A 12,153-nucleotide genomic window follows, 5' to 3' on the forward strand; every position below is an offset into this window, starting at 1 on the left:
AGACACTCATCATGCGCCTTGATGATTGCCGGGCTGGAAATCGAATGGCGGCGCTGCCGGATCGTCAACAGATGATTTCCGATGGTGAGGCAGACACATCAGGCTTTGTTATCAGGCTTTTGCACCAAAGATGAATTCTTGGGCACTTGATGAATTGAACTTGTAGTACGTGTGTGAAGTAGAGTTCTCAGCTCTAATAACAAACTCAAGTTGTAACTTTGGGTGCAGATTCGGAGGCTTTACAATGACTTTAAGGAGGCTTTTTGAATCTTCAATATTTTTATTAGTTAAATACACCATACTGGAGCAAATGTCTCGGAAAATATCACAAATAAATTTCTCTTTCATTCAGCATTTATATGTTGGTGATGATCTCTACATTACTGACTATGAGCAAATTTCTTCTGTTTGCCGTGGGTTTAGGTTTCGGGGGGGGGGGGCTGGAGTGCGGAGGGTCGGATGTACTGTAGCCACGCCTGGACGACGACATTTACATGCATACTGTACATACATGGTAGTTTTACAAATACACCAAGAGAGTGTTCATGATTTGTTTTTCACAAAAAAGCCACAGATTTTTTTTGTTTTTGTTTTTTGAACCCCATCTTTTTTCTATATATACCACCAAAGAAAAAAAGAACACATTCCCCTTTGACAACACTTAAAATATATAAAGTGGAAACACCATGTTGTTGGGGAATGAGGATAGAAAAGGAAGAGAGGTAAAATGAAAAGGTCCCAGGTTTTCCCCCAAAATGTCTTTTAAACAAATATGCAGAGTGGAAAAAGCCTGCATCTCTTCACCATCATTAGTCCTTTTTCTCTTCCCCTCACTTCAGTCACAACATCCTCTCGTGTTTTATTTCAATTTCGCTTCCTGGAGAGTCCTCTTGGATTCTGATCGGTCTCCTCTTTTTTTTTTTTTTTTTTTTTTTTTTTAATTCCAAGGTCATGGAGTCCTCAGCGTTCCCGATTCAGGCGCATTAAGTGCAAGTATCCACCCATATTTGGGGAAAAGCCGAGGCTGAAAGGCTGAGCGTTGGGTGTGGGTCGCAGAAATAAAAGTCAAGTAACTGGTAGGATGGGCAGAGGACTCCTTTTGGAAACGAAGGGCCTGGGAGCACAGCTAAAAGGCTGGGGTGCTGCTGATCCACGCTGTCTCGGGTGACAATGAGTAAGGGCTAAAATGAAGGCACACATCCTGCTTCCTGCACGGCTCCCGCCTAACACACCTGAATAGAGAGAGATAAAAAAAAACTTTTTTAAAAATTGAGTCCATCATTTGAGAGTATCGGCTCACAAAATGCCATGAATGTTTGTTTCACCCTGATGAATCCACTTTCCACCAGCTCCAGTGTTTAATTTATTGATCAGCCAGGCTTTGAAACCCATCTGGTGTCCCATTTACTTTGCATTAACTTAAAAGTGCATCCATGAAGCGATTCTCTTTGGTATAATTATAACCATGCTCTGACATTAACTGCAGGAGGTGTTCAGTCCTGTGAAACCAAAAAACATTCCCCCCCCCTTTTTTTCTTCTTTATGATTCTTGGAGGCGGTTTACTTTTCCCTTCATCCCTCGAATCACTAGGAGGGCTTCAGTCTATTAGTAATTGCAAACTCCTACTTGGGGGCTAATTAAAGTGACTGACGCTGGGAGGGTCTCGCTCCCCTGGGTCAAAGCAGCTCCGTATGAGGGAGGTAATTTGTCTGTTCTGAACAAAGAGATTAGGGAGAAGCGAAGAAGAAAGCCTAATAAAGGAGCATCAAATGTCCCGCTCAGTGAACGTGGACGCCGGCAATTATGTCACGGCAAAACCACGCACATAATCAAAACAGTGGTCGGTAGATAACGCCGCGTTTGCGTGTATGAGCTGACTGCTGCATTTTGTCCCCGCCCCTGTTCCTGTATGCAATCTGTGTTGTGCTGTTGAGGACACACGAGGTGTATTGATTTGGAGCGCTGGTGTCCCACTGTAAGTCTCTGTTAGTTCAGGCCGTCCGACATTCTGCTTGAGCAAAAGAAATGAGAGCGTTGTTTTGTGCTTCGGCAGCGGGCTAATTCTCCTCGTCTCACTCGCGGAGTTAAACAAAAGCATCCTGAGCCTGTTCCCACTGAGCGATGTGTCTCTGTGTATTTAATAATTCTCTCTCCGCTATAATTAAAGCACCGGAGCCAATATTCAGATTGCATTTTAGCATCAATAATTCAGCAGTTTTCACTACAATTGATGTTAGCGCATAAATAAACAATGAGGCCTCATATTTACCACACCAGCCATGCTGCAAGAGACGTTGGGAGGAGGGGGGGGGGAGTGAGGACTTAAACAGACATTTAAAATTAAGCTAGATAATGCAACGGCTTTCAATTTAAATGTGAGGAGCTCTAAGAGCTCTAAGAGCTGATTTGTAGAAGTGACAAGCTCTTAAAAGGCCCGTGACGTGGAGGGAGAGGGGGGGGGAGCGAGGGGGGCTTAATGGAGTTCTACCTCTCCTCTACTCACAAAACCACTCAAGGTGAAATGCATGCTCCCACAATATAATTCCTCTTTCAGTCAGACTCTGACACACTCCCAACACCCCCACCCCCTACATATCTCTCAGTGTGCTGTGTGTGCAGACAAGGTATCAATAAAGCTCCTTGTTGTGAGGCAGAAATGATCATATCTCCTGCGGGCAGAATGAAGCTATCCTGAAGAATGAAGTTATCCTTCGTATACGATTAGGCCTTCTGTTTTGCTTTCACTGGAGGCCTCAAGATCAAATCAGGGAAAGCCATGATGACAGCTTTCATGATCTACGGGCTGCTGCAGCTCGCTGCCTGTGTTCAACCTCGGGGCCCTGGATACATATTCTTTGGCCTTGGAGTGATAGCTTAGCCCAGGTGATCCCAGTCTGGTTGATACAGTAGTCAAAGGCTGCTTTTTAAACACTCGGTATTAATGGCAGCGTGCGTCAGTCATTTCTTCTGCACAGCTGGAGGTGTGCTCGGGACGGCAAACACATTCAAGATGAGTCAAATGTGTATCTGCTCATAACAAAACGAGTGTGAGGACAGTGGTACAAAAAAACTAACTTTTATGCTGACGGTTAATACAGAGTTTCCGAGTGCGTGTCCTTCAATAAGAATGATGGAAAAATCCATTGGCTGTCTGAAAATGAAATTCATCATCTGCTCTGTAAGATGTATTATCTGCTGCATGCCCTGCAGTGGAGCCGGATCGACGACATCAACGTAAACAGAGTGAAAAATGTTGCCGTGGAAATTACCGACGTTTTTTTCTTTTCCTGCTGTGGACTCCAGCTGACTGATGACGAGCTTTTACCGACTTGTCCTTCACTTCGGAGTAATCGGACCATTCTAATACTTTCAAATGAGACCACAGAGAACTCGGGAGCTCTCCCCCCCCCCCGTGGTGTCTCCGGTGCGTGGTGCGGGTGGAGGTTCTTACCTTCTGGTCGGGCAGTAGCGGGTTCGTCTGCAGTGAACTCAAATGGCCGTTGATGAGCGCTGTGGGTCTGTCGTGTTCGCAGAACAGGCTGCCGTTGATGTAGTGGAACCGATCCCCGGGGACGAGCCGGTTCCGGCAGGTGGAACATGTGAAACACTGCGGGGGGGGGGGGGGACAACAGTTCACAACCAGGACCGTGGAACACAAGGTAGTGCTCAATACTATTACGTAATAACACCTCGGAGACAGAACCGTGTGTGCAGGTGTTAGTGGTGGTTAAGGTGCAAAATACAACTAAATGGCAACTTAAGGCTTTTTTTTTTAAACTAGTATATTTACAGTTTGGTCTATAAACTGTCAGAAAATAATGAAAAATGATCATCACAATTTTCTGAAGCCAAAGTTGATGTTATCAGAGTTTTTTCCAACCAACACTCCAAAATCCAAGGTATTTAGTTTACCTCAGACAATTCTCAGGCGTCTCTTACAATGGAGAAGCTGGAGCAAGATCATTGACTCATCAAATCATAAAATAGATTCAATTTCTGTTGATGTGTTCTAGCCTTTCACCAATTCAACTCTTTTCCTACCTGTTTTAGCTGCTCAATGATTACCGCTTGACAGCTAAACTTGTCGCTTTAATGGGTTGCGCATCATGTTAAACACACATTTAACATTTAATTCAGTACAACTTTATTCATCCCTGTACAGAACCAAACACAGACACCACTGAAGGCCAGAGTCTGTGGGTAATGCTCCTGAGTTTACCAGCTGAAGGCTTCATTGAGAAAACGTGCACTTACCTTGAGGTGGTACACATTGCCCTGTGCCCTCATCACCAGTTCACTGGCTGGAATGGACTGACCACAAGCGCTGCAAGCTCCACTGTTTCCAAATAATCTGAAGAAGAAGAAGAAGAAGAATTACTTTGGAACCACAGCAGGCATCTTCACAGAGTAAAGCCTTGTGTAATGGACTGTGGCAGCCACGCTTCTTGTGTCTGTTCAGTACGTTCACTGTTCCCCGGCGCCATTTCTAACTTGATGGGGGAAAAAAACATACAGGAGGGAATAACGGAGGGGAGAGTAACAGAACGGAGGAATAGAAAACCATCACAATGTCGATGGAGGAAAGAATCCCTCCAGCTCTCATGCCCTCCGCGAGCATCCGGCACTGAAACGGCATATTACTTTTTGGTGCACATTTTTTGCAACCTAATAATAACCTGGAACATAAGCAATCAGGACCTAAGAGGATTTGATTGTACATCCAGGCGGAGACATAGTGCTTTTGCCATTAGGACTCCTGTGAATGCTCCGTCAGTGCCGTGTTTCCATTAGAAGCCAGTAGCTACTCGCGTTGATATATAATGTGCATGGGTTAACCTTTTCAATCATGGTGTCAACACTTTAGATTTGCTTCTGCTCATCTCTTTCGTCCCTAACCTTCTCTCTCTCTCTCTCTCTCTCTCTCCCTCCCTCTCTCCCCCTCTGCCTCTTGATAATGAAATGCTTGCTCCAGCTTCCCTTCTATCTTCCTTCCGAGTCCACAATTTAGATTACTTCATCTCGGTGAGCAGCAAACTGAATGAAATTTCGATTTGAGCAGAAAGTAATTTACTGGGATCTGGACCCATTTGTCATCATATCTCACCGGGTGTTTGCTCTATCACTGCACTTTTCCTAAGCAATCAAATAAGACCACGGCATCTGACATGCTCCGCAGAGAAGGGGAGAGAGGGATGGAGGGAAAAAAAGAAAGGGATAGGGGGGAGTGGTTAACATTGGTGTGTGTGTGTGCTTCAGATAAAGTTGTTTAGCTCCCAAAAAAAATTTAACAAGAGAAAGAAACAACAGGGAGGAAAGTGCTGTATGAATTACGTTTTTTCTTCTTCTGTTCAGACATTCTTATAGAGAAATTCACAAAAAGTATTTAACAAAATCGTGCAGAGACTGAGCGAAGGAATAAATGCCTCTACCAATCCCGACCATAACCCAAGCAGTTGTTAGATATATTGACGAACAAACAAGCCAGAGCTCTTTCGCAGAGGGACACAGAAATGGCTTTCAATAAGACAGCAGCAAATTTTGTCTTGGCATCGTTTGGAAAGGCTCCATCAAAACTCAATTTCAGAAACTAATTAACTGGAGACTGTCGTCACAACACTGCCAACTCTCTGCTTTCACTGGGACAAACACGGCAGTGGAAACGACCATATAGGCCTCGCTTTAAAACTCGTGCAATCTGTGGGAAAGGCAAAAAAAAATAAAAAATAAAAATACTGTTTTACTGCGAAGCCACATCAAAGCCAGCGAAAAGTCAAACTTTGCTCAAATTGAAAATATGCTCTTCGTGTTCCGTTGAACTTATTCCCCCCGAGGAGTTCCCCTCCGTGGGAATGCTTTTGAGAGGGTGTCGAAACAAAGACGTTTTCAATGCAGCCTTTTATGTTTCACCACAGTGCGGAACTCATACCAGGTTAATTGTTTTATCAGAGGAGAGCTCTTGATAGTGTTTGATTTAAGGAGCCGAAGCCTTTAGGTGCTGAATTAAGCTGCTACATGGGTTTGAACTTGGGCTGTAATGGCCTCCTCCGCCAGTGACCTACAGCGCTGAGGTGAAGTAGACACCCCCAGGTCAGTATAATTAGGGCCAAGGGACTCTTTAATTGCAGTGGCACATCTGGTTCCAGCTTTTTTTCCCTTCTAAGAAAAAATAAAAAGAATCAGTGGCTCTTTCTTTGCTTCTGGAGGCTTTCCTACGACCGACGCGTTTGATTCAATTAAATAACACAAAAAGAAACACATTGGGAGCTGTCTGTTGTCTATATAGGCAGTGACTATTGGATTTCATTTCAGCACTGACTGCCAGGTGAAATATAGCATGGCTTGCTGCTAGACTGTCTGGTAAATGCAGACCTCATTCACCAAGGCCTTTGAGTAGGGTAAAATTACCCCACAACAATGATTTCTGCAACACAGTCCATTAAAAATGCCTCTCTACATCAGCAGCCAAAGCACCTTAAAAGCACTAGGCCATATTGATACTGAAGCGGGGCTTTGCATAATGGCAAGAGCTGCATTAGAGAGAGAGAGAGAGGGTGGAGGGGCCGGGGTGGGGTGAGGAGATTGCTCGGATGAGGGAGGGCGCGCGTGGATCTGTGTTGTGTATGTGCATGTGTTTTGGGAACAGGAGGGTGGGGAGATGTGTAGGGCTGGGTGGTGGTGGTGGTGGTTGCGGTGGGGGGGGGGGGGGATCAGCCAAATTACACTTGGTTAATTCAGAGTAACAGATCTGGCCCCAAGTGAATTGAAGGCCTTGAATTAATTCTGTTATGACAAATCAAGATAAACGTTTCCCCTAAATTGCATGCGATTTAATTAATTTCTGAGATCCCGTTTTTTTTCTTCTTCTCTTCCCTGGCTTAATAGTTCACATTCTCTTGTGCTGTCATAGTGCTTGAGTGGGCAGACTTCAAAGTGATATTAAATAACCAACTATTAGATTTACCTCACACGTTCTATTGGAAAAGTGCCATTTAATTACCTAGGCTTATTCAATTAAGGGGACAGCGTTCTCACTGAATCCAGCAGCCACAAGTAAATTAATTCTCCCTCCACCAGCAGCCCACAGAAATAATATCAGCTCCAGCTTAAAACAACATGATCCCCCCCGCAGCAGACCCAACTTTGGCTTAAAAGTTCGACATTAGAGCTTTTGGCGGCAGCACTGCATGAAAAACAGGGATGGTGCCTTGTGTGTGTGTGTGTGTGTGTGTGTGTGTGTGTGTGTGTGAGAATATCTCCCACTTGATTGATGGGAGATGGGTATCAACCCAGACCAGGCAGTCCATCCCATTATAGCTGTGATGTGATGCGTTTCCACTCCTGATCAATCAGATGAGCCTTTTCTTATCAGCTGTATTAATCTCAGTTTGGAGCTTAACATGCATGTCGTACGGGCAGTATAGCAGTCTATGACAAAAAATGAGCCTGGCCCTTTAAGATGAGGGGGGGTTGGGGGGCAGCGTCAAATGGCCTTCGCAATAATCCCTCTTCTCTATCTGTCTTTCTCTCTTGCTCTCTCTCAAAAGCCAATTTGGTTAATTAAATGTTTTGTTTGCAGTGTGGCTCTCATTCATTTCGGACACGTCACTGGGAGCGGATACAAGCCAGGGACCAGATCTCATTAGATAAAACCCATCAGGACTAAAGGAAATGGAGGGGGACTATAATTAAAGCATTTAATTGTGTAGACTCACTGTCAGATGTTTTCTCCCTCTCCCCCCCACTCTCCTATCTTTATCTCTCTGCAGAGATCTCGTGGCTCCATAATATGCATTTTAGCTCTTCCACCAAGCATGCTCTCATTTCAAGTGGAAAGGTGTATCCACATTCGCCCCCACCCCCCCCCCCCTTCCAATTTTAATTACGTTATAGTCCCATTATGAATGAAGTACCCCATTGACTTCCTCATCCTCTTCATGAGGCGGGTGTGACAGCGCACAGGCACACTTTACATTTTGAATTATCTGCGCGGATCTAACGGCAGTGTTGCAAGTTCATGTTTACTGCGAGTGCAATAACATCCTTAAGATTTTTAAAAGCAAATCCAATTAACTGTACATCAGCTACACGGATTTTTACTTTTGAAAAGAGAGAAATTCAACAGAAGACATGTCTTGCATTGATATAACTGTAAACTAAAGTGTTAAATATTAATAGTCAAAACTGTTCATTAATAGGGCTAAAATCAATACCAGTCTTGTGCCCCAGGGTGAGTCAAGAAAGTATTTGAACTTTCAGTCAACTGTGCCCGGTGCCGTAACATCAGACTGCTCTACATTACCAGAATGAGAGTGTGGTCAATAAGCTCTGGTTGGGTGTCTGGCACACCTACTAGAATATTTAAAAAGGCTCTCTTTGCTAATTAAATGCTGCTTTTCTGTTACGTAAAAAAAGACTGAAAAGATAATCTGTGCCCGACACGAACACTGTACACATGTCTCGCAGAGCAAACATAAACGCAACAACACCACATTTTGTGTCCTTCAGTTGACCATGAACATCAAACGGGACAGACGAGCAGACGGCCGGCAGAACAACACGTTTGGCTTTGTGCTCTGTCAACATGCCAGCGTGTGGGACCTCGTTCGGGCTGGACCACTTCAACGGGGACACTTTAATGACCACCGATGATGTCACTACATGATATGAGACACATGTTCTGCAGAAACACACCCCAACCCTGTTCATCATTGCATGACTAGCCCTATTTCTGTCTGTTTAGAACTTGATCTAATAACATTTCTTAATATATTCCAGCACTTTTAAAAGTATCTGGATTCTGAGAAACACAATTATATTAAAAATAAAAATAAAAATCATGCAGGATGTGAAAGGAACGGTTGCTTCGGATAATCTGTGGTAATAATGATTATGATAATCTCCTGAAAATGGGTGCTGATCTAAGTAATGCATGCATGCGTGACAGAGTGATTTTCTTACCTGATGTAGTCGTTTCTACAGAGGATCATGCCGCTTTTTGTGTAGCACGACGTGCCGATTTCGCCCAGCTGGGCCTGGCAGCAGGAGCACTTGAGGCATCGGCTGTGCCAGTAGCTGTCCATGGTGTAAAGGAGGAAGCGGTCTGCGATTTTGCCCCCGCACCCTGCACACCGCTTCCAGGACAGAGAACCTGTGCCCACCGGTGGTGGCTGACTGCTGCCTCCCGGGTTCACCATTGTCCCTAGAAACACACCCGCAACAGATGGTGTTAGCAGTCCGCTGGGTGCACATGCCACGCCAGAAAGTTGCTGTTGCATACTTTTTTCCAGGCAGGTATTGTTTTGTATACAATTGGGTCAGGACCTGTGATGGGTCAGATCTCTATACAACAGGGTAATAAGATCATCTATACCACACGCCACAAGTGAATTTATAAATGATCAAATAAAAAAATGCCAGCCCCTTGAACATCCTGTTCTATAGGCTGCAAATGGAACCAAAACACAATCGCTGATCTCATAAAAGGAACAGTTCTGAGTCCTGTTCTGCTACAAGCGAGCTACGAGTCATCCGGTGAACTAATCTGCCCTTGATCTCCGTCTCATCCCCTGTGCTGTTGCTTCATTGGACCTCTCTCGTGATGAATGTCGGCTAACTGTTAACCCCCGGGAGCCAAAAAGGAACAATTATGCAGCGTGGGCTTTTTGTTGAGCTGTCCTAAGAAATTCTAAATAGCACAATACTTCACTCTATCGCAGTTTGAATGGCTGGGAGGTGGTGGTTACGGGCTAAAACACAAAGGAGTCCTTTATGAATAGGCTGAAACTGAATTGGCTTCAAACTGACATGCGAAACCGCTTGGCTCTCCGGCTCTGTGTTTACAAACAACTTGATGCCTGCAGGCCTTTGACCCCGATCGATGAACTTGCAACTAAAAAAAAAAAAAAACAATATGTAGCAGCAGGACACATAGAACTGATCTACCACAGGCCCCCTGTAATGATGCTTAACTGTTCTAATCTAATGCAGGCATTTGTTTTCAACCCGCAAAATTAATGTGACGTCTTTCAAATGTAATCCTCTCCAATTTGGTCGTGCAGACTACATGCCTGGATAAAGCCAAATCTTTGTTGAAAGGCAGGTAGGCTAATTAGAGTTGGGGGGAGAGAGAGAGAGGGGGGGGGTGCACACAGAAAAGCATTCAGTAAGCCCATTAGCGATGGCTCTTAGGGACAAACCACAGCGTACCTTAGTGCTGATTAAATCTAAAGGGAGATGAATCAAAAAGCCGACCTGAAAGTGACTCCCTGGATAAACAAGACGGACCATCGTCAAGTTTCATTCAGAGAGGAGTTTTTTTTTTTTCCGCTGAGAGATGGAAGGGGACAGGAGGGGAAGGGGGTGAGGCGGGAGGAGGGGAGGTGGCTTTTAACTTAAATGGGCTAACTGAAGTAATTACACGGGCAGGCAATTTGGGCGCAGAGACCAAGTCATGGAAAGAGAGAGAGAGAGCGAGAGAGAGAAAACAGCAGGCAGCCATGTGCTAAAAAGGTCCTGTCCACTGGCTGCTGCTTTTTAGTGGAAAATAAAAGAAATGTAGCATCACATTAGTGTTATTGCGGGGGCAAACGCGTGCACAGGGGATAAGGAGGAGGAGGGGGGGATAACGTCGCAAGAATAACACAGGCTATCAAATATCACCGCTAGCATTCTTAAGAGAGGCACGAGACGAGGCTAGTTTCGTGGTGTAAACTAGCTATAACTACAACTGATGAAAGACGGGTTTTTAACCATGCGACATAGCGGCAATAGAAGCGGACACCTACCTCGTTTGTCTCTTTTGAGAGTAATGGCTGTAAAGTTAATGACTTGCAGGGTAGCAGCGTAAACAGGTAGGCTGCAATAGTCCCCCCCCTCCCAAAAAAAAAAAAAGTACAGGTAAAAAGCGGATACACTACCGCGCGCGGTCGGCCTCCGGCTCCGCGCGACAGCGAGGACTCGAGCTCGGACGTTCACTGGCAACAAGCGGAGCGCCGAGCAAATGGAGTTATCAGATAGTATTTCCACTGGACGGTTCCCGTTTTACTGTTGCTGCTTTAGTGTTCTTTTTTTCGCTCGAACAAAAGGAGTCCATCGCCAGATGTAATTACAGGACTACGCATGCCGTGCTGTCATCAGAGCGAGAAGTGCGTGCTTTAGCAATACAGAAAAAGGGAGACGCAATAACGAGGCTGGCACACGGGCTATAATTGACTGTCCTCCGGTCTGCTCGCTGGGTCCCGTTAGCTGCTTGTTCTACATGTGTCGCTGACAGGAAGAAACCTCCAGTAAAAACCCCTTTTAGGCGCGTGACGAAGGCGCAGTCGCAGCCAATCGGCGCGCGGTCCATTTAGCAGGAATAACAAATCCAGCCAATCAGAGGGGGGCTGAGATTGACTCGTGGACACGCAAGAGATGGATGGAAACGGAGGTGAATGGCAGAGACGGGCCGGAGAGGTGCGAAAGAAACGGCGAAAAGACGAGTGTCAGATGAACACGCTTGAAACCACTGACAGGGAGAAGGAGAGGCTGAAAGGCACCAGTAAAAAAAAAACCATAATAGGGTCATTGTTAGGGTGTGTCGTTTTTAATTAGTTGCAACAATGAATTGTGTTACTGATTTGGCTATCTTCTTCTATCGTCTATACTACAAAAGGAATGATTGGCCGTGATAGCTGAATGCTATCCTAATAAAAACGGATGGATCTCCTTTTTGATCCGTGTCATACCAGGGCAGACTGAACATTTTTTGTAAATGCGAGCTGCATGGCAGCACCCAGTAAGCTGCATTCATCTCACGTCTGAGTTTAATTAGTTGACATTCAATAACTACTTAGTTTACCGAGGGTGACTCCAACCTCTGGGAAATATCCAGGCCTAATAGCTGCGTAGTGGCGCCATCGTCTGTCACTGAAAATAATCGCAAGGCCTGCTGTTGTGTCCAACCTCATTAAGCCTTGGGTCATTGGTTTCAACACCTATTAAGGCTAATCTGCAAGACCTCGATTTGGCTGAGATCCTCGGATTCATCGACTCTTACAGTTTTAAGTTTTCACCATCACGTGAGACTTCAAATACGAGACGAACTGGAAGCGATGGCAACACCTCCTAATACAAATAATGTGGTGTTGACATGTTGCTGAACATGGTGTTGA

At 45.0% G+C, this 12,153-nt stretch overlaps 1 protein-coding gene across 1 annotated transcript; it reads right to left on the reverse strand.

Moving 5' to 3' along the window:
• Positions 1–260: 260 nt before the first annotated feature.
• On the reverse strand, positions 261–11,257 carry lmo4b (LIM domain only 4b). The gene is made up of 5 exons (XM_031873017.1): positions 10,786–11,257; positions 8,960–9,200; positions 4,256–4,352; positions 3,453–3,608; positions 261–1,232 (listed from the first exon to the last, which is right to left on the reverse strand). Exons 2-5 carry the CDS (start codon positions 9,193–9,195, stop codon positions 1,224–1,226), a joined length of 498 nt encoding a protein of 165 aa, XP_031728877.1. The 5' UTR covers positions 9,196–9,200; positions 10,786–11,257; the 3' UTR covers positions 261–1,223.
• Positions 11,258–12,153: the final 896 nt, after the last annotated feature.

This window comes from Anarrhichthys ocellatus, unplaced genomic scaffold, assembly GCF_004355925.1.
Source record: "Anarrhichthys ocellatus isolate YVR2014 unplaced genomic scaffold, GSC_Weel_1.0 scaffold67, whole genome shotgun sequence".
NCBI classification, from domain to species: Eukaryota; Metazoa; Chordata; class Actinopteri; order Perciformes; family Anarhichadidae; genus Anarrhichthys; species Anarrhichthys ocellatus.

Excerpts from the sequence above, each read along its gene's own strand:
- lmo4b (XM_031873017.1), bottom strand. The coding sequence starts at position 9,195 with ATGGTGAACCCGGGAGGCAGCAGTCAGCCACCACCGGTGGGCACAGGT. Across the intron at positions 4,353-8,959 it reads TGTAGAAACGACTACATCAG|ATTATTTGGAAACAGTGGAG; the intron begins GTAAGAAAATCA and ends CTTCTTCTTCAG. Across the intron at positions 3,609-4,255 it reads GCAATGTGTACCACCTCAAG|TGTTTCACATGTTCCACCTG; the intron begins GTAAGTGCACGT and ends CCCCCCCCGCAG.